Source organism: Engystomops pustulosus, chromosome 3, assembly GCF_040894005.1.
Source record: "Engystomops pustulosus chromosome 3, aEngPut4.maternal, whole genome shotgun sequence".
Lineage (NCBI taxonomy): Eukaryota > Metazoa > Chordata > Amphibia > Anura > Leptodactylidae > Engystomops > Engystomops pustulosus.
Genome location: NC_092413.1, coordinates 147,186,293 through 147,212,840, shown reverse-complemented (window position 1 = coordinate 147,212,840; position 26,548 = coordinate 147,186,293). Strand labels below are relative to the sequence as shown.

The 26,548-nt window shown below is 43.8% G+C and overlaps 1 protein-coding gene across 1 annotated transcript in view; it reads left to right on the top strand.

Moving 5' to 3' along the window:
* LOC140122075 (solute carrier family 12 member 9-like) overlaps positions 1-26,548 on the top strand; it is a 189,009-nt gene that overhangs the window by 52,496 nt on the left and 109,965 nt on the right. The window contains exons 3-6 of the mRNA XM_072142480.1: positions 9,831-9,968; positions 14,742-15,041; positions 17,277-17,384; positions 25,888-25,999. Of these exons, the coding sequence (XP_071998581.1) occupies positions 9,831-9,968; positions 14,742-15,041; positions 17,277-17,384; positions 25,888-25,999 (658 nt within the window). The remainder of the gene's footprint in view (positions 1-9,830; positions 9,969-14,741; positions 15,042-17,276; positions 17,385-25,887; positions 26,000-26,548) is intronic.

Genomic DNA, 26,548 nt, shown 5'->3' with positions numbered 1-26,548 from the left:
CGATATATAGTGGCCCTGCCCGGCAGCACTCGTCCACGTGTCCGTGGTCAGGTGGACCTTGTCAGAAACGGCGTTGGTCAGGGCACGGATTATGTTGTCTGACACGTGCTGGTGCAGGGCTGGGACGGCACATCGGGAAAAGTAGTGGCGGCTGGGGACCGAATACCGAGGGGTGGCCGTCGCCATGAGGCTGCGAAAGGCCTCGGTCTCTACTAGCCTATAGGGCAGCATCTCCAGGCTTAGCAATCTGGAGATGTGCACATTAAGGGCTTGGGCGTGCGGGTGGGTTGCACTATATTTGCGTTTCCGCTCCAGCGTCTGGGGTATGGAGAGCTGAACGCTGGTGGATGCTGTGGAGGATCGTGGAGGCGACGATGGGGTTTTTGTGGCAGGGTCCTGGGCAGGGGGCTGACTATCAGCTGACACAGGGGAAGGAGCAGTGGTGTGCACGGCCGGAGGTGAACGCACTTGTTGCCACTGAGTGGGGTGTTTAGCATTCATATGCCTGCGCATACTGGTGGTAGTTAAGCTATTAGTGGTGGAACCCCTGCTGATCCTGGTTTGGCAAATGTGGCACACCACAGTCCGTCGGTCATCCGGTGTTTCCTTAAAGAACCTCCAGACTTCTGAAAATCTAGCCCTCGCCGCAGGAGCCCTCGCCACGGGAGCTTCACTAGTTGACACATTTGGGGTGATGCACCAGCTCTGGCCCTTCCTCTCCGTCTGGCCCCACCACTGCCTCTTCCAACCTGTTCTGGTCGAGGACTCTCCTCCGTCTCAGAAGCACTGTGTTCACCCGGCCTCTCAACCCAGCTTGGGTCTGTCACCTCATCATCCTCCGATCCCTCAGTCTGCTCCCCCCTCGGACTTCCTGCCCTGACAACAACTTCCCCACTGTCTGACAACCGTGTCTCCTCATCGTCGGACACCTCTTTACACACTTCATCCAGTACGTCAACAAGGTCATCATCACCCACAGACTGCGACTGGTGGAAAACCTGGGCATCGGAAAATTGCTCATCAGCAACCGGACAAGTGGTTTGTGACTGTGGGAAGGGTCCAGAAAACAGTTCCTCAGAGTATGCCGGTTCAAATGGCAAATTTTGCTGGGAGGGGGCAGACTGGGGGGGAGGAGGCTGAGGTGCAGGAGCTGAAGGAGTGCCGATTTCGGTGACATGGGTGGACTGCGTGGAAGACTGACTGGTGGACAAATTGCTCGAAGCATTGTCGGCAATCCACGACATCACCTGTTCGCACTGTTCTGGCCTCAACAGTGCTCTACCACGAGTCCCAGTAACTTCAGACATGAACCTAGGGAGTGTAGCTCTGCGGCGTTCCCCTGCTCCCTCATAAGCAGGTGTTGTCTCACCCCGCCCAGGACCACGGCCTCTGACCCCTGCAGTAGTTGGACGCCCACGTCCCCGCCCTCGTCCTCTACCCCTAGCCCTCGGGTTAAACATTTTGAAAATGAGAGTTATAACTTTAATTTTTTTTTAAACTTTTTTTTGTGGTTTTTTTTTTTGTCTGTTTTTTAGTTTTTAAAACCAAACGATGCTATCCTATTGCTATGGCTATTTTCTAGCCAAGTATTAAAGCACACTACTATGCCAGATGAGATGACGCTGAGTTATGAAAAAAATAAACGTAAAATAAAAAAGGAAATGGCAGACTGTGCCTAATTGAAATCCAACCCCGGGCCCTAATAAATTTTCCCACTTCGGTCTTTGCGATGGATATGTGCGTCACTAAGCGCAAAACACAGTGGTCGCAAGTCTCACTCCAAATTGCTCACAATTTGCTAGTAGATGCACTGCAGCAACTACAGCCACCAGCAGATCAACCAGAAATCAAATATATATAACGCTACTGTAGGCGTAAGTAAGCCGTTTGGATTCTCCTATGGCTATTTTCTAGCCAAGTATTAAAGCACACTACTATGCCAGATGAGATGACGCTGAGTTATGAAAAAAATAAACGTAAAATAAAAAAGGAAATGGCAGACTGTGCCTAATTGAAATCCAACCCCGAGCCCTAATAAATTTTCCCACTTCGGTCTTTGCGATGGATATGTGCGTCACTAAGCGCAAAACACAGTGGTCGCAAGTCTCACTCCAAATTGCTCACAATTTGCTAGTAGATGCACTGCAGCAACTACAGCCACCAGCAGATCAACCAGAAATCAAATATATATAACGCTACTGTAGGCGTAAGTAAGCCGTTTGGATTCTCCTATGGCTATTTTCTAGCCAAGTATTAAAGCACACTACTATGCCAGATGAGATGACGCTGAGTTATGAAAAAAATAAACGTAAAATAAAAAAGGAAATGGCAGACTGTGCCTAATTGAAATCCAACCCCGGGCCCTAATAAATTTTCCCACTTCGGTCTTTGCGATGGATATGTGCGTCACTAAGCGCAAAACACAGTGGTCGCAAGTCTCACTCCAAATTGCTCACAATTTGCTAGTAGATGCACTGCTGCAACTACAGCCACCAGCAGATCAACCAGAAATAAAATATATATAACGCTACTGTAGGCGTAAGTAAGCCGTTTGGATTCTCCTATGGCTATTTTCTAGCCAAGTATTAAAGCACACTACTATGCAAGATGAGATGACACTGAGTTATTAAAAAAATAAACGTAAAATAGAAAGAAACTGGCAGACTGTGCCTAATTGAAATCAAACCCCTAATAAATTTTCCCACTTTGGTGTTTGAGGTGGATATGAGTGTCACTAAGAGCTAAACACAACGGTAGCAAGTCCCCCTGCAAATTCCTCACAATATGGTACTAGCTGCACTACTAGTGCCAGCAAGCCCAGCCACAAGCAAATAAAAAAAAAAAGTATAACGTTATTGTAGCCCTAAGAAGGGCTGTTGGGTTGTTGTAGAATCACTCCTGCCTAACAGTAAGCTAATAGAACACCCTAACGCTTTCCCTGACCAGCAGCAGCTCTCTCCCTAGCGGCATCCAGACAGAGAATGATCCGAGCAGCGCGGGCAGCGGCTAGTCTATCCCAGGGTCACCTGATCTGGCCAGCCAACCACTGCTATCGACGTGTAAGGGTACCACGTCATGCTGGGTGGAGTGCAGAGTCTCCTGGCTTTTGATTGGCTCTGTTTCTGGCCGCCAAAAAGCAAAACGGCGGGAGCTGCCATTTTCTCGAGCGGGCGAAATACTCGTCCGAGCAACGAGCAGTTACGAGTACCCTAATGCTCGACCGAGCATCAAGCTCGGACGAGTATGTTCGCTCATCTCTATTCATAGCCTTTCCATTGTATTCTAACAATCCTAAAATCATGTAGAATATTCAAAGTACAGGCGGTCCTCTACTTAAGAACACCCGACTTATAGACCACTCCTAGTTACAAACGGACTTCTGGTTGTTGGTAATTTACTGTACTTTACCTTAGGCTACAATAATCAGCTATAACAGTTATCAAAGGTGTCTGTAATGAAGCTTTATTGTTAACCCTGGTTCTTATGAGAAACCAACATTTTTAAAATCCAATTGTCACAAAGGCCAAAAACATTTTGTATGGGGTTACAATTATAAAATATACAGTTCCGACTTACATACAAACTCAGCTTAAGAACAAACCTCCAGAACCTATCTTGTATTTTTCCCGGGGACTGCCTGTACATGACAAGTTTGGGGATATATTAACATACCAAAAAGATTTAATAACATGACTTGCAGCTCAAAATTCAGAGCACTGTGTACAGAATAGCTATAGCTGATCGTTTAGCTTCATGCTTATAACCATGTGGCTAGAAATGGGTTAAGCTGGACACTTTCATTATAGGGTAGATCTGTTATTTTCATCGTTGGTACATATTTGATAGACTAGCTGAGACAATCGGGTCCTTCATATCATATTCAGATTGCAGAAATGTGCAGAGGATTTATTTCCACAATGCTCATTTTCTATTCTGCCTTTTAAGACGCACCCTAGAGGGAAGGGAACAAAGGCGACCTGCAGCGTTAAAACTACACCACGCTCTGCACAATGAAGCATGGAGAAGGGATTTTAGCCTGTCATTTTCTTGAGAGAAACTGTTCTTGATACAATTATCTAATGCTTTAAAGAGAGTAGCCCACACATTTATAATGTATTACATCAGAATGAATGAGTAATTATAAAACCTCATGGGAAAGGTGACCAGAGACATATACTATGTCACTTACAGACTGTCCCAGCAGGGGACTTTATCCGCTACTATCCTCAAGTCCAGGAAGAGACTTTAGAAGACAATTTCCTTTACATGTTATGTTGTGAGGTTTTGGGACCATAAGTTGGCTTTGTACAAATGACCATCCTAATAACTGATGGATTGTATCGATCTCTGTGTAAATCCATTCTTCTTTACTGCCTTACACTCAGAAGCTGAGGTCGCACTAACATTTCTCCAGTAGAGTAATAATCATCCTCTCACCACTCTTGAGGAGTAACTTTAGTCAAAGGAGGAGTATGAAATTTTCAGTATTACATATAAGTTACTCGTAGGTGTATAAAATGTTAATAGATATTAATTTAAGCAAGAAAATCATTACTGCCAGTGTTTTCTGTGCTGAAATTACCAAATTAGGGAATTATAGTAATCTTATATCATGCATTAATCAAAGGGTACTCAATTTTTTTTCATCCCCACCACCCATGGGTGACCTCAGCCCCCACCCCCTGGCCAGTCAATCACTAATGCCAGAGCAGAATGGCATAACTCTTTAATTGTTTAATATTTAATTATTCTTTTTGATAGATTATTTTGTTTGTTCTTTTAAATACAGTTTTCAACTGGGGCACCATTTAGCAGGGAGCACATTATATAACAATCACATAATAGTGATCTAATGGTAAACTCCAATAGCAGTGATGGCGAACCTTTTAGAGACCGAGTACCCAAACTGCAGCCCAAACCAACTTACTTATTGCAAAGTGCCAACACAGCAATTCTAGCATTAACTTATTAAAAATATTCTTGCTCCGTGCTGCAGATTTCAACGGTCCTGTAGGCACCAATATTGTTGACAGAAGGAGGGAAAATTCAGATTGCCATTAGAGCTTCCCTTGAAAACCCACTGAACAGGAAGAATTGTGGAGCCAAGAGCAGGAGCTTCAATGGCGCCAATGATAATCCGCCCATGTTCTTGCAGTCTCAAGTAGACCCAGATGCTTCACTTTAGCCCCTTAACGCTCTGCGCCGTAGCTCTACGCAGGGGGTATGTGAAGAGGGCCCAAGGGCTGAATCCTCTTCATACACAGGTGGGGGTTGTTGCATATTACAGTAAACCCCCACCGCTAATAACCGCGGCCGGTGCTTGCACTTTCGGGAAAGTGACGAATCCGAAGTTTACAGTTTTTCGTGGGAACAGATTTCTAATTAAATTTTTTTCCCCCTTTATTAGCAAAATGGCCTTAAGTACAACGTGTTACATGGGGAGTTAACATCATGCGAGAGGCGTGAATTCATGCACCCAGTGTTAATTCAGGTCTGCATTATATCACCTCCCTCTCCCATGTTGGAAAGGGAGGTGACCTCATGCAGGAGTCGTGAATTAGCAGCCCGGAGTGCCGGACATCCCATGCTCAGGGCAGCTAATTATAAGTTTCTTTTTTAGGTTATCCTGGCGTGTTAGGATTAAAGAAGAACACCGCCGGGTTCGGGATGAAGAGGAGAGTGGGTGAATATCTGTATGTCTTTTTTCCTTTTTTTAACTGGTAGATTTCCTTTAAAGACTTTGCATTATGGAAACCCACAGCTAAAAACTCTACAAACTCAAATGGTTATACATTGGAATAATATACATGCACCAACACAGTCACACCTCCTAAATTAGACAAAAAATAAAACACATGATACAAATTAGTGGAATAAAAGAACAAATCATCCATAAATGTAACAAAATAGAAAAAGACAAAAAATAGGAGTGGGGAGGGACATAGAATAGAAATTAGACTACAAAAACATTGGCTTCCGTAAATGTCATTTTGTCTTTTTTCCTATATTTTCGGAATGGCTGGAGCTGGTGCTTGATGAGATATGTGTACAACATTTTTATGCTTCTTACTTTCCGTTATTACATATGTGGCTTTTATTCACCTGCGAGGATGATTAGTAAAAATCGGTTTTAGATGAAGCTCTGCAATCATTTATTAATCAGCCCACACTTGTGCTTCCCAATCATCCCGGCCAATCTCTGCACACCATTTAATGTTGTTTTATTATCTCTTCCATAAATCTCTTAGATTTTCCTTTCCTTTCATCTGCTTAATTTCCCTATTGTGTGTTGCCATTTGTCACACACAGCCACATATTTCCCCTGTAATTGTGATCTAAGGACTTGTTCGTTAGTAAATTCGGAAACTAAATTACTTATCGCTTCTAAATCCTTAAAGTATAGATGTGTTCTGCATTTCACATAAATAGCTATATTGTGCAGAATAAAGTACAGATTATAAAAATGGCGGCCTACAGAGTACAGTTACCAGGTGACAACAAAAAGGCTGTATTTGCACTTGCCAAGGACTGGTGCATAGTGTTCTTTTTCGCCCACTCCAGACAGGGCATAGTAAGAAAGCGACTGCTCTGGAAAGTTGTCCTATAACATGCAACAGAGAAGATAAGGAAAGGAACGTGCCTGAGCTCCAGGGACAAATGGAAAACAGACCTTTATCATTACATGTAATCATTACCTGTGCCAGCATTAACCTTGGTCAACAAGGTGCAGGCGCGGATGCGACAATAAAGATGGTTTTGTCTTTACTAGTGTAAACACTGGTATATTACTGGCTTGCTGTATTGATGAATTATGCAGCACACCCAGTAGTCTGCTTTCTGGTTCACTAACAGTTAACATACTGTGATGGACAGAATCCTTATCCTATCAGTGTTTGATACAGGATTCTGATATAACATAAAAGGTCCATGATAACATATTCTCAGTGCTTGTTATACTTCACACTTGACCTAGTTTGTGTGTATTCTGTCTGCTTATATCTGGTTTATTCTAAACCTTTGGCTTGTCTTCCTGGTTATCCCTTTGTCTATCAATTTGGTACTTTGTTGTCTTCTAGGTTTTAGATTCCGCTCTGACTACTCTTCTTATTTATTCATTTATTTATTTGTTTGTCTGTTGTTATCATTTATTGTTGAGCGGGAGACTGACACCCAGTTACTGGCCTCCACATAGGATGGTTTCCAGTTATTGGTAAGGAACGTCTTTATTTTCCCAGTCTGCCCCTTTATATTACCTGTGTGATTTTGGACCATTATTACTTGCAAAAAATTCCTATTTTAATCTGTGTGCTAATGAGTAAGTTGGTGCACCAAGGGTGTTCCCTTAGCACTCAGAACATTTTTATTCCTGCCTGTATCACTACCTAGAAATACTATATACTATGGGCACATTTAGTAAGAGCTTTGCGCCACACTTTTGTCGGACTCTGCCCGTTCTTCTTGGCTAAAATGGCTTGCACAGGTATTTAAGAAGTGTATACGCCACTATTGTGTTGGCAACTGATTCGGACCGAGTGCCGTATTTAAATTTGCAAATTGGGTTGCACGCCATCTATGTTAAAAAGATGGTGATCTCTGTAGGGCAAGTGTAGGGAAGCGACAGATTTATTATTTCTGGTGCACAATCTTTGTAAATCGCCTAACCCAGCATTATACACAGAAATAGCACTTTTAGTGCATTTTCCGACTTTCTAAGTAAATGTGCCCCTATATTTCTATATATAATATAATATGAACATATGTATAATAAAACATTTTGATAAATGATTTTAAATTATCAATTGTGGTGAGTTACCTAAATATCGACAGAAAAATATAACATGGTGGGCCTTGTTCTGGAGCTCTATAGCAGTCACTTGCTATACTGACCTGTGAAAGAACAAACTAGAGAACCTCTAAAACAGAAAGTAGATAAGTAGACAATCTCTGAATACAATACAAGCGGTCCCCTACTTAAGAACACCTGACTTACATACGACCCCTAGTTACAAACGGACCTCTGGATTTTGGTAATTTACAGTACTTTAGTCCTAGGCTACAATAATCAGCTATAACAGTTATCAATTGTGCCTGTAATTAAGATGTATTGGTAATCCTGGTTCTTATGACAATCCAACATTTTTAAAATCCAATTGTAACAGAGACCAAAAACATTTACAATAATAAAGTATACGGTTGCGACTTACATACAAACTCAACTTAAGAACAAACTTCCAGAACCTATCTTGTATGTAACACAGGGAACTACCTGTACTTACCACTTGATCCCCATGACAGTGATGGCTATAAAGAGAAAGTGTGATTAGTTTAATGTAACTACTGAATATAATATTCTAATTCTGCAATATATTTATGGAGCCGTCTCCTTTGTGGGAAAGCAATGTATTTTCTTCACATGTATATGAGTGTTTTTCTATTTTTTTTCAATGTCTTTTTCTGAGAGTTTGTTTTTCTGAAACAGAAATTATGGCAAAGAAATAATTTTCTCTATTACAGTGGATTAAAACGTAGGAGAAAGATTACTCCTTCTTGAAGAGTAGAACAGAATGAATTACTCCTCAAATAGTCTATGGTGCAAAAATCATTTCATTGCAGCACAGACCAGACCTTTACACAATAAGAAAACTTACATTAACCAAATATCTCTGCTAAAAGTGGACAAGACATATAAAGGGTGGTTTTGATATAAACGTTATTCTATTTGTCTTCTGAAGACTGCCCCCGCCCCCCAAAAACAAAAAGCAAAGTATCCCAACATACACCAACCCCTGCGAGTTAATGGGAGCATCCAGATAAGGCCTACGGTACACATATACAGACCACATATACAGACCAGAATGTGTGTGGAGCTTACCTGGCGCTTACGGAAAACACTATAAAACGCAGTATAAAAGCATTGCATAATAGGCTAACCTGTGATAAGCTAGTATCAATACTTTATAAAACTTCATTTTACATTACCTGAATGTTAGCTGTAACCTGTGTGTCTGTGTCTCCTCATCGATTCTTTCTCTCCTCCACACTCACCCAGCAGTTATGGTAATGTGAAATAAAGTTTTATAAAGTAGTGGGAGTATTCAGAATGCTGACAAAGGGATTTTTTAAATCAGCATAGCATATGCTTTTGGAACCTATCACCAGCTTTAACGGAGGGGGTGGTTTGAGGGAACTTTTTACCAGGTGAAGCTGAATAATTTAAAAAGGGCCATAAATGACTTGCTGAAATGGGTGATTAGCTGCAGTTTTCACAGGTCACTAGATGTGAGGAAATCTTTGCATATGGGTAATTAAACATGTGGATTGAATTGCAGATAATAAACAGATCATAATCACACCAAGATATATCTAATAAATGACTTGCTATACTTCTGCACCGCCTACTTATCATTAGGTTGTTGCCTTCAGGCTTATCCTAATAATGATTTTGTTATTTTAATTTCATCTAATTTGTATGTCTTGGTGCAACAACCCAAATGAAGCGATTATTATTTATTAGATATGGGCAGAATTTGGACAACTATTGTACATAAGTAAATATTTAAATATTTCTATATAAATATAAAATATTTATGCTCATAAAAAGTCTTTATGAAATTAGAAATAATAGCTGACATACATTATTGTGAATACACACAATGCCCAATAGTTAAGGATCTTCCACCCCCCACCCCATACACTTCCATAAGTGTTTGCCATAGTAGCCGCTAAGTACGGACCCCTATGTGATTGCTAGTGCCCACATCAAAGACTGGTGCTCTAGTATTGTCAATATGTGTGCAGAAGTCTTCATTAACCTTAACAATAACCCTCAGATATGATCAGCCGGGCTCTAGGTCCTGAATTTGGTGGCAGTATTGGTATAATGTTCTTTTTGGCTAATGTCTGTGGAAGTGCTCTGTATATTCTAGGTCTGGTAGAGACTATCGTGGCCATGTTTGGTATCCCAGCAGGTAAGAATTTGATGATAAACACTTGCTATTATTTTCATATTTGTTCATTATTTTTCCTCCACAATTGAATGCAGATTTGCGTGCGTTAGTAATTACAGTATGCAGTTTCTTCTCTTACTGAGACACATGAGCGGAATAATTTCTGGCCCGAAGGACTGGTAGGAATCTCATTGTTCCTTGGTAGCAAGAACTCTTGCCCAGAATGTTATTTTCGAACATGTTGCTATTCCCTAAGGGACAGCAAGGGTCTCCTACTTAAAGAGATGAAACAAGCCTGATGTTCTGTATAATTCTGGGTTTGATCAGACATTTTGCTTCTCCCAGCTCTCTCTTTCCCTGGTTGCAAACTCCTTTTACTGGGCCCCTGATGATCTTCAATTTGCATGAGCAGTAAAGTCTCCCTGAAGTGAAATCTGAAAAGTTGCTGCTGGTGCCTAGGCTCATCAGTGATTCCTCTGCCTTGATGAAGACGCATGAGATAAACACACTCTCTGCCTCTCTTCCCCCGAGACACAAGTACAGAGCGCTCTGATCTGCTCTCGGAAATCATGGCTCGCTGTCCCTTCTTAAAAATGTTGTTTACTCATAATTTTCCACTCATTTCACGCCAATCTAGAGATGGACGATTCGCAATCATGAATATGATGCTGAGATGGAAGCTGCAATGGTCCCGAAGCTGTCAGAAGCAGCATTGTTTCTTTAACACTTTCTGCACTGGCTGTCTTGTTGCTCTTTTATGTTGGCATTCACTTACACTGGCGCCCTAAATTGTAATGATACCAACTAAAGGACAATGGAAGAGTTTTCTGCACTTTCAAGTTACTCTAGTAATCATAGAATACTACCGGCTAGTTACTTACCATGTGATATACTGAACATGAATTGATAAGAGGCTTTACCATCTCATATACGCATATCACTAGGTTATGACAATATTTTCTGATTAGTGAATGTCCGAATGTTAGGATTACACTAATACTGAGTATAATTAAAGGAGTTGTCCAGGTTTTAAACAAAATATATAACCAACCTCGGAGGGAGCTCCCGTTGCTTCCATTGTCCATGAAGCTGCCTGTCAGTGCCGTGCTGCTGTTTGTTTACAGAGGCACACATACCCACCGGTCCACTGCCGCGCACCTGCTACAGCATTGAACCTAATAGTGTATTAAGATTGTGAAAGTAGTCAGATGGTTGTGTCTGCCTCAGTAAACAAACAGGGACAGAGCACTGAATGTGCTGGACGACAGGAGTGACGGAGGAGATACGTTTTTTTTATTCAACTTTCCCCCCTGACTGGTTTGTATAGACAACCCCTTTAAGTGCTCTTTTAAGTTTTTACTTAGCCTCAGCATTGGCCTGGATGTGCATGGGACCACAGCACTGTTGCCCATTTTATGAATGATTCCATGCAGAGCCTGTAGTCAGGAGGAAGATATGCTTCTGAATTTAGCAAATTGACTGTAAATAGAAGTGGCCAAACCACTGTTTTTCCTGACCCATTGCACTCTCCAAATAAATGTATGGCTGGCTTGGCTAAGTGTGCATGTGTTCCAGAAGATAAGAGGCCAGACTTCCCTAACCAAAAGGATCAAAAATGTTCTTCCTTCCACCACCCTTTGCTGTCTGAGCCATTATTCTAATGTGCTGTGCCAACTTTAAGGGGCATTTTAATTTTATTTCATATTTCTTTTACAAAACAAGAAATTTTCTGATAATCACATTTTTCACATACCTCTCTCTTTTATCACTTTACCTCTATCTGCACAGTGGAATGGTACTGTCGTTGTGTCAGGTCTGTCTAATGTATCCATAGGCTAACTGACTAGGACTAAATATATTGGGGCACATTTGCTTACCCGGTCCCTGCGCGATCCCCGAGGTGCGTTGTCCGCTGGAATGCCCATCCGCTGCGATTCAACAAGATCTTGCGCCCAAGATCCTGCATGTGTCGTTTGCCCGCTCAGGTCCGCCGGAGTTCACCTTCTTCTTCCTGGTGTATTTGAGTGCATGGCTTGCAACACAATTTGAATTGTTAAATCCCGCGCGTAGTCCGAATCCGTGGGATCATCCGTCGCGCCGCCCCTCGAGTTGTGTCGCGTGCAATTTGGCGCCATTGCGACACAAAACGATCAGGTGCAACACAATCCCCAGCATGATCCTTGAAAAGTCAGGAAACCCGACGAAAATGCGGCCGTGGGACCCTAAGTAAATAAGCCCCATTGCCTTGTGATACATAATGTGACTGTTGGCATTGAGTAAGTAACAGGGTGAAATATATGCATTTGATAGACACAAAGGAAAATTTTTGTGTTTCTGGGGGAGGTGTATAATGGCTTCCGGCAGGGCCAGATAAAGGGTCCCAGCGGTATGAAGCACCCAGCTTGGCAGCCAATACGGGGCCCCTTCCCACAACAATATATCTAAAAGATAAATACTGTAGTAAAACAATTTCATAAATGCCAGTGATATTTTTAACTGCTCTGCCTCAGCTTTGAGTCGCACAAGCACATTGACGCCAATACGTTGAAAGAAGGAGGGGAAATTTTAAATATATTATTAGCATCCGTCCAGGATGACAGAAAGAACCATGGGGCTCACAGTAGGTAACCAGCCCTGTCTCCTCCTCCTCACTCATCTTGCAGTCTCAGTTAACCAAGAATGTGTTGTGGCTGGGAGTGCGGGAGGAGGTCATGAGTCTTGTCTGATCAACTCTATGCTGGGGCAGTGGCTTAGGTGCCCACAGAGAGGACTCTGAGTGCTGTCTCTAGCACTCATGCCACAGGTTCACATATCATATAAACCCCTTACACCACCACTGACCACACTGCCCCCACACACCATATATACCCCTCACAACACAACTGTACACTTTGTGCTTGTTATTTCATAAATACCTCTCACACCACAACTGAACACACTGCTGACCAACATATATCATATATACCCTTACACCACAACAGACCACAAAGTACCCCCACGCATATATACCCCTCACACCACAACTGACCACACTGTGCACCCACACATATCATATATACCCATGGCACCACAACGATACACTTTGTGCTTGTTATATCATATATTCCCCTCACACCCCATCTGATCACACTGTACACCAACATATATCCTGTATACCCCTCACACCACAACTGACCATACGCACTTTTGTCGAACTGTGAACCGGTTTCGATCTTAGTGAATTGCGGTATGGTGCATTATAGTCGGACATTGCGTTTTCTGTGAACTGTAAGTAAATGTGCCTCACTGTTATGTATACCCTCACACCACCACTGACCAAACTGTGCCCCCACACATATCATATATACCCCTCACACCACCGCTGACCAAACTGTGCCCCCAAACATATCAAATAAACCCCTCACACCACAACTGACCACACTGTCCCCCCACACATATCAAATATACCCCTCACACCACAACTGTACACACTATGGCCCCACACATAACATATATACCCTCACACCACAACTGTACACACTGTGCACCTCATATATACTATATAACCCTCACACCACAACTGACCATACTGTGCCCCCACACATATCCTATACACCCTCACACTACAACTGACCATACTGTGCACCCACATATATCATATATACCCCTCACACCACAACTGACCATACTGTGCCCCCACACATATCATATATACCCCTCACACCACAACTGACCACACTGTGCCCCCACACATATCCTATACACCCTCACACTACAACTGACCATACTGTGCACCCACATATATCATATATACCCCTCACACTACAACTGACCATACTGTGCCCCCACACATATCATATATACTCCTCACACCACAACTGACCACACTGTGCCCCCACACATATCCTATACACCCTCACACTACAACTGACCATACTGTGCCCCCACACATATCATATATACCCTCACACTACAACTGACCATACTGTGCACCCACATATATCATATATACCGCTCACACCACAACTGACCATACTGTGCCCCCACACATATCATATACACCCTCACACTACAACTGACCATACTGTGCCCCCACACATATCCTATACACCCTCACACTACAACTGACCACACTGTGTCCCCACACATATCCTATACACCCTCACACTACAACTGACCATACTGTGCCCCCACACATATCCTATACACCCTCACACTACAACTGACCATACTGTGCCCCCACATATATCATATATACCCCTCACACCACAACTGACCATACCGTGCCCCCACACATATCCTATAAACCCTCACACTACAACTGACCATACTGTGCACCCACATATATCATATATACCCCTCACACCACAACTGACCATACTGTGCCCCCACACATATCATATATACCCTCACACTACAACTGACCATACTGTGCACACACACACATCATATATACCCCACACACTACAACTGACCATACTGTGCCCCCACACATATCATATATACCCTCACACTACAACTGACCATACTGTGCACACACACACATCATATATACCCCACACACTACAACTGTACACACTGTGGCCCCACACATATCATATATACCGCTCGCACTACAACTGTACACACTTTGCCCCCACACATATCATATATACGGCTATGGGCATAATTTTGTTTGTTTGCTTTTTAAGGGGAAATCACACAAGACAATTTTGTAAAAATCATTATGCTTGAAGCAAATCTATCCTTGTTGTTGGCTGCGTTATATATTCCATATACATGCATCTCACTAATGATAACAAATATGATTTTCAGGTGAAGATGGCAGAAGTGGAGTTCATGTTTTGCCACAAAGCTATTGGTATGAGTTCCTTTATGGCACCATTCTACTTTTCCTGTGTCTATTGGTTTGCCTGGTTGGAGCCAGTATTTATGCTAAGGCTACCTTCCTGATTTTCATCATCGTCATGGTGGTTCTGATCACTGTCTTCATAAGTTTCTTTGCTGTGAAAGAGAAGGTTGTTTCCATTGTTGCTACTGATTCTAATGGCACCCATTACCTTAATGGAACATTCACTGGCTTCAAGCTGTCCACTCTCAAGGACAATGTGTATCGTAAGTAACTGCTTGAAATACACAACAAATTATTCTGCTTAATATATGATATAAATGATGTAGAAAGTAGATGAGCAATATTTAGCAGCAAGTGTAGAATTAAAAAGCTTGTGTATATTTAGACCCTCACTCTGATTCATCACTGTACATTATCCATGGGAATTCACATTATATAAGTAAGGCTTCCAGCACACTTTATTTTTGTCTGTGTGCTATCCATTGATTTAAAGGGCAGCTCACAGATAAATTACCATATATACTCGAGTATAAGCCTAGTTTTTCTGAACAAAAAATGTGCTGAAAACCCAAACTCGGCTTATACTCGAGTAAAAAAAATATCAAAATCAAAACTCACCTTTCCGGCTTCCCCTGCTGTTGGCTTTATAGTGGGTCAGGGGGCTGTCTATATACTGGGGCAGGGGGCTGGCTATATAGTGGGGCAGGGGGCTGGCTATATACTGGGGGATATGGGCTGGCAGGCTATATACTGGGGGGCAGGTGCTGGCTATATACCGAGGCAGGGGCTGGCAGGCTAAATACTGTGGAGGCTGTGATCAATGCATTTCCCACCCTCGGCTTATATTCGAGTGAATAGGTTTTCACAGGTTTTTGTGGTAAAATTAGGGGCCTCGGCTTATACTCGGGTCGGCTTATGCTCGAGTATATATGGTAATTTCTAAGGGCTCACACATATGGTAATGGATTTTACCTGTTTGTGATCCGACTTCCGGACAGTCTTTTCTTTTGATATTGACACTTGAGAGGACCTCACAAATGGGTCACAAACAATGGACCGCGGATCCATTGTTTGAGGCCTGATGAAACCCACGTTTGTTTGCAGATTATCATTGTAACTGTGAAGTTACTCTGTATTAAGCATTGAGTAATTCAGCACTAGAACTGTGGCATTAAACAAGGATGGGGGGCACAGTGAATTCCATAAAGAGACAGATATTACTATTATTATATTACTCAGTACAAGAAAAATGCATACAGAATTGTCATATAGCAAGGAATCTGTAAGAAAACCCCTCTCCATCATTCCACGATAACATTCATACATACAGTGCTTATTTCATTGTGTGCCTAGGAAGTGTTGCAGACGGATCCTATCTGCGGATTTCTAGCTCTGAAAGATGTTCATGTATTTTTGTGATATAAAGAATAATGAGGTTCCTAATTCATCAGATGTGTCTTTACAAGTGTGACTGTCATATTCCCTTTCCCTTTCACATAGCCACATCTGATTAAATGCTTTGAAGCACATTACCGTACGTGCACCATCTCCAGCCTCTATATGGCATTTGTGGAACAAAGAACCAAATCTCATTTCCCTGATGAATCTTACATTACGACAGTGGAAAGGTCAGGAGAAAATGAAATTAAAGGAGTCCACTGAGGGATTCTGGCAAGAAGTGGAAAGATTCAGTAATCATCAATTTGTTACAAAAAAAGAGGCTGATATCACTTATCCTGAGAGCCATCATGACCTGTAGAATAAGGACGTTCTTAAGAACAAAAAGCTATGAATGCATATTCAGAGCTACATGGCAGGGAATACCTTCACATTTGGCTTTTTCTTTCCCGCTGGTTCCTATTTCACAGTGAAAGCTCTCAGTCATGCCACAGCGACTCACATCAGTGTTACAAAAGACAACGTTCACTGTAGACTTGAGTGTTCATCAATAGTAGCAGAAGGGAGTATAAGTATATACTGCAGAAGTTATTCTATGTATGACATTTACCAAATATACAGGTACATATCAGTTCTGTCAATAGCTAGTGTTATAAAGGTAAAACAATAAGCTTAACTGTGTTTTCATTTCATTGTTGTTATAAAGTGTTTTTTTTTTTTTTTTACATACCGTATATACTCGAGTATAAGCCGACCCAAGTATAAGCCAAGACCCCTAATATTACCACAAAAACCTGGTAAAACCTATATATTTTTTACTCGAGTATAAGCAAGAGTTTGGGTTTTCAGCACAATTTTTATGCTGAAAAAAAAAGGCTTATTCTTGAGTATATGTGGTAAGTAAAAGTGGTATATTAGTATATAAGATGCCATTCCAACCTCTGGCACCTCTACCTTGAGAACAGAGGTTCCACATTTTGTATGAAGAGAGAGGTGGCTGGGATTATAGAAGTATAAGTATTCATGGCTGCTGCCTGTAGTTGGGATAAAGATTTCTCTTTCTGTATCCTAATCATCTGTACCTGATATCTTTATTACAGCACAGTATGGCAGAGACTACACTACAGGCAGAATGATGAGCTTCACCATAGTATTTGCCGTCATGTTTAATGGTTGCACTGGGATTATGGCTGGATCAAACATGTCAGGTAAGTTAGCGTTGTAAATGTTAAAGGAAATCTACCATCAAAATCAGGCATGATAAAACAAAGACACTTTCTCCTTTGTCCAGGCACTGGTAATATTCTTGTATTTGTTGTCCATGGCTTTCTTTCTTCTAAAATAAAGGGTTCCTGGGGGTGTTACCAGAGCCCCTCCATACTGCAGATTCACAGGTTATTAGACTGCCTCATCCTTCCCCTCTGCATTTCCCTCTCCCTCTGCCATGTAATCTCATGGCAGCAGAGGAGGTTTCAATACATCGTGGTAGGAGGAACTGCTCCTGCATAGTGTAACAGCCTCTAGAGCTGCAACATGCAGGGGCCCTTCTGACTCATTAGCATAGGGCAGTGGCGGCGAACCTATGCCGTCTCTATATTAATTATTGGAGCTCCGGCCGGGCAGGAAATGCTGCCGCTCGCAGAGAGCTCCAGCGATCTCTCTCACTGTAGGCTGCATCTGACCTGCTCTGTGATCACTAGTGCTGCCATAGAGACAGCAGGTCAGTGCCCGCCCTTCCAGTCCCTCCCCCCTCCCCCTGCAGGCTGGGAACAGAAGGAGACAGAAGGGTCGGATCATACAGCATCAGCGCCCATCACAGATAAGTGCAGCAGGAGGAGGAGGCAGGAGCTGCTCTGTGTGTATTACACAGGCAGCAGTCAAGAGGCTTTGGGACACTAAACAATTATAGGTCCTTACTGTTTAGTGTCGCAAATTGTTTATACATGACAGCTGTCCATCGCCTCATGTATAGTACCCTGGCACAGATATTTGTCACCGTGTGATGCTGCCAATACTCTGCCCTCACTGACAGCATGGCACATATATACATGTGTGGCCACAGACGGCTGTCATATTTGGTGATTTGATAGAAAATTCACTTGCCTGATTCCCTGTAACTTTGCTATTCAGCTCCACCCCACAACACACACTTTGCCCTACACAGCCCCTGCCGATTTGGATAGCCCAATTCTTCATATTCCCCCTCTTACTGGCAATATTCGGTCCATGAGTAGCAGAAGCACTATAGACTCTGCCACCCCTTCCCCAGTGTATAGTGGTAGTGTGGCTCACTGTATGGGGGTAGTGTCCCTCACTGTATGGCGGGAGTATTCCTCACTGTATGACGGTAGTATTCCTCACTGTATTATAGTAGTATTCCACGCTGTATGGCGGTAGTATTCCTCACCGTATGGCGGTAGTATTCCTCACCGTATGGCAGTAGTATTCCTCACTGTTTGGCGGTAATATTCCTCACTGTATGACAGTAGTATTCCGCACTGTATGGCGGTAGTATGCCTCACTGTATGGTGGTAGTATTCCTCACTGTATGGCGGTAGTATTCCTCACTGTATGGCATTAGTATTCCTCACTGTATGGCGGTAGTGTTCCTCACTGTATGGAGGTAGTGTTCCTCACTGTATGGCGGTAATATTCCTCACTGTATGACAGTAGTATTCTGCATTGTATGGCGGTAGTATGCCTCACTTTATAGGGGTAGTATTCCTCACTGTATGGTGGTAGTGTCCCTCACTGTATGGGGGTAGTATTCCTCACCGTATGGTGGTAGTATTCCTCACCGTATGGCAGTAGTATTCCTCACTGTATGGCGGTAATATTCCTCACTGTATGACAGTAGTATTCCGCACTGTATGACAGAAGTATTCCGCACTGTATGGCGGTAGTATGCCTCACTGTATGGTGGTAGTTTTCCTCATTTCCTCACTGTATGGCGGTAGTATTCCTCACTGTATGGCATTAGTATTCCTCACTGTATGGAGGTAGTGTTCCTCACTGTATGGCGGTAATATTCCTCACTGTATGACAGTAGTATTCCACACTGTATGGCGGTAAAATGCCTCACTTTATGGGGGTAGTATTCCTCACTGTATGGTGGCAGTGTCCCTCACTGTATGAGGGTAGTATTCCTCACTGTATGGAGGTAGTGTTCCTCACTGTATGGGGGTAGTATTCCTCACTGTATGGCGGTAATATTCTTCACTGTATGGGGGGTAGTGTTCTTCACTGTATGGGGGAAGTGTTCCTCACTGTATGGGGGTAGTATTCCTCACTGTATGGCGGTATTATTCCTCACTGTATGACAGTAGTATTCCACACTTTATGGCGGTAGTATGCCTCACTGTATGGTGGTAGTATTCCTCACTGTATGGCGGTAGTATTCCTCACTGTATGGCGGTAGTGTTCCTCACTGTATGGAGGTAGTGTTCCTCACTGTGTGTCTGTAATATTCCTCACTGTATGACAGTAGTATTCCGCATTGTATGGCGGTAGTATGCCTCACTTTATGGGGGTAGTATTCCTCACTGTATGGTGGTAGTGTCCCTCACTGTATGGGGGGAGTATTCCTCACTGTATGACGGTAGTATTCCTCACCGTATGGCGGCAGTATTCCTCACCGTATGGCAGTAGTATTCCTCACTGTATGGCGGTAGTATTCCTCACTGTATGACAGTAGTATTCCGCACTGTATGGCGGTAGTATGCCTCACTGTATGGGGGTAGTTTTCCTTACTGTATGACAGTACTATTCCGCACTTTATGGCGGTAAAATGCCTCACTTTATGGGGGTAGTGTTCCTCACTGTATGGAGGTAGTGTTCCTCACTGTATGGGGGTAGTATTCCTCACTATATGGCGGTAGTGTTCCTCACTATATGGCGGTAGTGTTTCTCACTGTATGGCCGTAGTGTTCCTCACTGTATGGCCGTAGTGTTCCTCACTGTATGGCCGTAGTGTTCCTCACTGTATGGCGGTAGTGTTCCTCACTGTATGGGGGTAGTGTCCCTCACTGTATGGCGGTAGTGTTCCTCACTGTACGGCAGTAGTGTTCCTCACTGTATGGCAGTAGTGTTCCTCACTGTTTGGTGTTAGTGTTCCTAACTGTATGGCGGTAGTGTTCCTCACTGTATGGCGGTAGTGTTCCTCACTGTATGGGGTTAGTGTCCCTCACTGTATGGGGGTAGTGGTCCTCACTGTATGGCGGTAGTATTCCTCACTGTATGGCGGTAGTGTTCCTCACTGAATGGCATCAGTATTCCTCCCTGTATGGCGGTAGTGTTCCTCTCTGTATGGGGTTAGTGTCCCTCACTGTATGGCGGTAGTGTTCCTCACTGTATGGGGTTAGTGTCCCTCACTGTATGGCGGTAGTGTCCCTCACTGTATGGGGGTAATGTTCCTCACTGTATGGAGGTAGTGTTCCTCACTGTATGGGGGTAGTTTTCCTCACTGTATGGCGGTAGTATTCCTCACTGTATGGCATTAGTATTCCTCACTGTATGGAGGTAGTGTTCCTCACTGTATGGCGGTAATACTCCTCACTGTATGACAGTAGTATTCCACACTGTATGGCGGTAAAATGCCTCACTTTATGGGGGTAGTATTCCTCACTGTATGGTGGTAGTGTCCCTCACTGTAAGGCGGTAGTGTTCCTCACTGTATTGCGGTAGTGTTCCTCACTGTATGGAGGTAGTGTTCCTCACTGTGTGGCTGTAATATTCCTCACTGTATGACAGTAGTATTCCGCATTGTATGGCGGTAGTATGCCTCACTTTATGGGGGTAGTATTCCTCACTTTATGGTGGTAGTGTCCCTCACTGTATGGGGGGAGTATTCCTCACTGTATGACGGTAGTATTCCTCACCGTATGGCGGCAGTATTCCTCACCGTATGGCAGTAGTATTCCTCACTGTATGGCGGTAATATTCCCCACTGTATGACAGTAGTATTCCGCACTGTATGGCGGTAGTATGCCTCACTGTATGGTGGTAGTTTTCCTTACTGTATGACAGTACTATTCCGCACTTTATGGCGGTAAAATGCCTCACTGTTTGGTGGTAGTGTCCCTCACTGTATGGCGGTAGTGTCCCTCACTGTATGGCGGTAGTGTCCCTCACTGTATGGCGGTAGTGTTCCTCACTGTATGGGGTTAGTGTCCCTCACTGTATGGGGGTAGTGGTCCTCACTGTATGGGGGTAGTGGTCCTCACTGTATGGGGGTAGTGTTCCTCCCTGTATGGCGGTAGTGTTCCTCTCTGTATGGGGTTAGTGTCCCTCACTGTATGGCGGTAGTGTTCCTCACTGTATGGGGTTAGTGTCCCTCACTGTATGGCGGTAGTGTTACTCACTGTAGGGCGGTAGTGTTCCTCACTGTATGGAGGTAGTGTTCCTCACTGTATGGGGGTAGTGTCCCTCACTGTATGGTGGTAGTGTTCCTCACTGAATGGCATTAGTATTCCTCACTGTATGGGGGTAGTGTTCTTCACTGTATGGGGGTAGCGTTCCTCACTGTATGGAGGTAGTATTCCTCACTGTATGGGGGTAGTATTCCTCACTATATGGCAGTAGTGTTTCTCACTGTATGGCCGTAGTGTTTCTCACTGTATGGGGGAAGTTTTCCTCACTGTACGGCCGTAGTGTCCCTCACTGTATGGCGGTAGTGTTCCTCACTGTACGGCAGTAGTGTTCCTCACTGTATGGCAGTAGTGTTCCTCACTGTTTGGTGTTAGTGTTCCTAACTGTATGGCGGTAGTGTTCCTCACTGTATGGCGGTAGTGTTCCTCACTGTATGGGGTTAGTGTCCCTCACTGTATGGCGGGAGTGTTCCTCACTGTATGGCGGTAGTGTTCCTCACTGTATGGAGGTAGTGTTCCTCACTGTATGGGGGTAGTATTCCTCACTGTATGGCGGTAGTGTTCCTCACTGAATGGCATTAGTATTCCTCACTTCATGGGTGTAGTGTTCTTCACTATATGGGGGTAGCATTCCTCACTGTATGGAGGTAGTGTTCCTCACTGTGTGGCGGTAATATTCCTCACTGTATGACAGTAGTATTCCGCATTGTATGGCGGTAGTATGCCTCACTTTATGGGGGTAGTATTCCTCACTGTATGGTGGTAGTGTCCCTCTCTGTATGGGGGGAGTATTCCTCACTGTATGACGGTAGTATTCCTCTCCGTATGGCGGCAGTATTCCTCACCGTATGGCAGTAGTATTCCTCACTGTATGGCGGTAATATTCCTCACTGTATGACAGTAGTATTCCGCACTTTATGGCGGTAAAATGCCTCACTTTATGGGGGTAGTGTTCCTCACTGTATGGAGGTAGTGTTCCTCACTGTATGGGGGTAGCATTCCTCCCTATATGGCGGTAGTGTTCCTCACTGTATGGCGGTAGTGTTTCTCACTGTATGGCGGTAGTGTTCCTCACTGTATGGGGTTAGTGTCCCTCACTGTATGGCGGTAGTGTTCCTCACTGTATGGCGGTAGTGTTCCTCACTGTATGGAGATAGTGTTCCTCACTGTATGGGGGTAGTATTCCTCACTGTATGGCGGTAGTGTTCCTCACTGAATGGCATTAGTATTCCTCACTGTATGGGGGTAGTGTTCTTCACTGTATGGGGGTAGCATTCCTCACTGTATGGAGGTAGTGTTCCTCACTGTGTGGCGGTAATATTCCTCACTGTATGACAGTAGTATTCCGCATTGTATGGCGGTAGTATGCCTCACTTTATGGGGGTAGTATTCCTCACTGTATGGTGGTAGTTTTCCTCACTGTATGGTGGGAGTCTTCCTCACTGTATGACGGTAGTATGCCTCACCGTATGGCGGCAGTATTCCTCACCGTATGGCAGTAGTATTCCTCACTGTATGGCGGTAATATTCCTCACTGTATGACAGTAGTATTCAGCACTTTACGGCGGTAAAATGCCTCACTTTATGGGGGTAGTGTTCCTCACTGTATGGAGGTAGTGTTCCTCACTGTATGGGGGTAGTATTCCTCACTATATGGCGGTAGTGTTTCTCACTGTATGGCGGTAGTGTCCCTCACTGTATGGGGGTAGTATTCCTCACTATATGGCGGTAGTGTTCCTCACTATATGGCGGTAGTGTTACTCACTGTATGGCCTTAGTGTTTCTCACTGTATGGCCGTAGTGTTTCTCACTGTATGGGGGAAGTGTTCCTCACTGTATGGGGGTAGTATTCCTCACTATATGGCGGTAGTGTTCCTCACTATATGGCGGTAGTGTTTCTCACTGTATGGCCTTAGTGTTTCTCACTGTATGGCCGTAGTGTTTCTCACTGTATGGGGGAAGTGTTCCTCACTGTATGGCAGTAGTGTTCCTCACTGTATGGCAGTAGTGTTCCTCACTGTTTGGCGGTAGTGTTCCTCACTGTATGGGGTTAGTGTCCCTCACTGTATGGGGTTAGTGTCCCTCACTGTATGGGGGTAGTGGTCCTCACTGTATGGCGGTAGTATTCCTCACTGTATGGCGGTAGTGTTCCTCACTGAATGGCATCAGTATTCCTCCCTATATGGCGGTAGTGTTCCTCTCTGTATGGGGTTAGTGTCCCTCACTGTATGGCGGTAGTGTCCCTCACTGTATGGCGGTAGTGTCCCTCACTGTATGGCGGTAGTGTTCCTCACTGTAGGGCGGTAGTGTTCCTCACTGTAGGGCGGTAGTGTTCCTCACTGTATGGAGGTAGTGTCCCTCACTGTATGGCGGTAGTGTCCCTCACTGTATGGCGGTAGTGTTCCTCACTGGATGGCATTAGTATTCCTCACTGTATGGGGGTAGTGTTCTTCACTGTATGGGGGTAGCGTTCCTCACTGTATGGAGGTAGTGTTCCTCACTGTATGGCGGTAGTGTTCCTCACTGTATGGGGGTAGTATTCCTCACTATATGGCAGTAGTGTTTTTCACTGTATGGGGTTAGTGTCCCTCACTGTATGGGGGTAGTGGTCCTCACTGTATGGCGGTAGTATTCCTCACTGTATGGCGGTAGTGTTCCTCACTGAATGGCATCAGTATTCCTCCCTATATGGCGGTAGTGTTCCTCTCTGTATGGGGTTAGTGTCCCTCACTGTATGGCGGTAGTGTTCCTCACTGTAGGGCGGTAGTGTTCCTCACTGTAGGGCGGTAGTGTTCCTCACTGTATGGAGGTAGTGTTCCTCACTGTATGGCGGTAGTGTCCCTCACTGTATGGCGGTAGTGTTCCTCACTGGATGGCATTAGTATTCCTCACTGTATGGGGGTAGTGTTCTTCACTGTATGGGGGTAGCGTTTCTCACTGTATGGAGGTAGTGTTCCTCACTGTATGGTGGTAGTATTCCTCACTATATGGCAGTAGTGTTTCTCACTGTATGGGGGAAGTGTTCCTCACTGTATGGTTGTAGTGTCCCTCACTGTATGGCGGTAGTGTTCCTCACAGTACGGCAGTAGTGTTCCTCACTGTATGGCAGTAGTGTTCCTCACTGTTTGGTGTTAGTGTTCCTCACTGTATGGCGGTAGTGTTGTAGTGTTCCTCACTGTATGGCGGTAGTGTTCCTCACTGTATGGGGTTAGTGTCCCTCACTGTATGGGGGTAGTGGTCCTCACTGTATGGCGGTAGTATTCCTCACTGTATGGCGGTAGTGTTCCTCACTGTATGGCGGTAGTGTTCCTCACTGTATGGGGTTAGTGTCCCTTACTGTATGGCGGTAGTGTTCCTCACTGTATGGGGTTAGTGTCCCTCACTGTATGGCGGTAGTGTTCCTCACTGTAGGGCGGTAGTGTTCCTCACTGTATGGAGGTAGTGTTCCTCACTCTATGGGGGTAGTATTCCTCACTGTATGGTGGTAGTGTTCCTCACTGAATGGCATTAGTATTCCTCACTGTATGGGGGTAGTGTTCTTCACTGTATGGGGGTAGCATTCCTCACTGTATTGAGGTAGTGTTCCTCACTGTATGGTAGTAGTATTCCTCACTATATGGCGGTAGTGTTTCTCACTGTATGGCAGTAGTGTTTCTCACTGTATGGCAGTAGTGTTCCTCACTGTATGGGGGTAGTGTTCCTCATTGTATGGCAGTAGTGTTCCTCCCTGTATGGCAGTAATATTCCTCACTGTATGGCGGTAGTGTCCCTCACTGTATGGGGGTAGTGTTCCTCACTGTATGGCGGTAGTGTTCCTCCCTATATGGCGGTCATGTTCTTTACTGTATTTACTCCAGCTTAGTGATATTATTAGTGATGTTGGTCAGTGCCAATACTTTTGTCCACCCCCTTTTTTATGTTTGGTGTGGAATTTTATCCAATGTGGCTTTTTGACAATTCTTTTTGTGGTTTTCCATTGAAGACAAATTAAATGAATATAATAATACCAAAGAATTTCTGACTGCAATCATTTTTTGGAAAAAACTGATTATTATCTGACAGAATCGCAGAGATGCCAATACTTTTGGCCACCCCTGTACATGGACTTTGGTTTGCATTTTGGGCACATGGTCTCTAAAAGGTTCGCCACCACTGGCATAGGTTTAAAAGTTGGTTTTAGAAGAAAGGCCATGCATGACAAATATAAGAAGATGACCACAATCACAGTGCCTGGATCTATGAGTAAGTGTCCCTGGTTTATCTTGCTTGATTTTGATAGCATATTTCCTTTTAGAAATGTGAACAGAAAAATCTTACTTTGTTGTTTTTTAAACATTTTTTCCAGGGGATTTGAAAAATCCAAGTTACTCCATACCAAGAGGAACCATCACTGCTGTGATCTTTACATACATCATCTACAATTTGCTGGCCCTGATCATCAGCTGTACATGTGACAGGTAGGAGGCAATCCCTGAATTACTGTTTAGTCGGGATGCAGGGACTCCTTGCATCATGTGTTCTGTCCCTAACACGGTTGGTCAATGAAACAGAACACTGCATGGTCCTTGATTCACAGATTGACACAGCAGCGTGAAACTACCCCAATGCAGTGAAATATCTATGGTATATAACATATTTCCCATTTCTGGAAATGTTGAAGAATTCTAAAAGCTTCAATGTATTGAAAAAAATAGTTTACATTAATTTCCATTACAGTAGATTAGAAGTACTAAGTGTGAGAACAATTTACAAATTTAGATAATTGCCACTGACAGTCAAGCAAACTACTTTCCCTTTCTTGATCTGCCTAATGCCTCTGTTTACTGCCTAAGTAAGCTTTTTATTAGCTTCACTCACAATTTCCCTACAAAAGATGATGTATGTTTCATAGTTCATTTAACAAAGCTTGTACCAAGTAATGTTCTACCCAAAAATACTAAAAGAGTAATAGGTGTCCAGTGTACTTTGCACAATCCAACCTGCACTATTTTTGATAAATGAGGCCA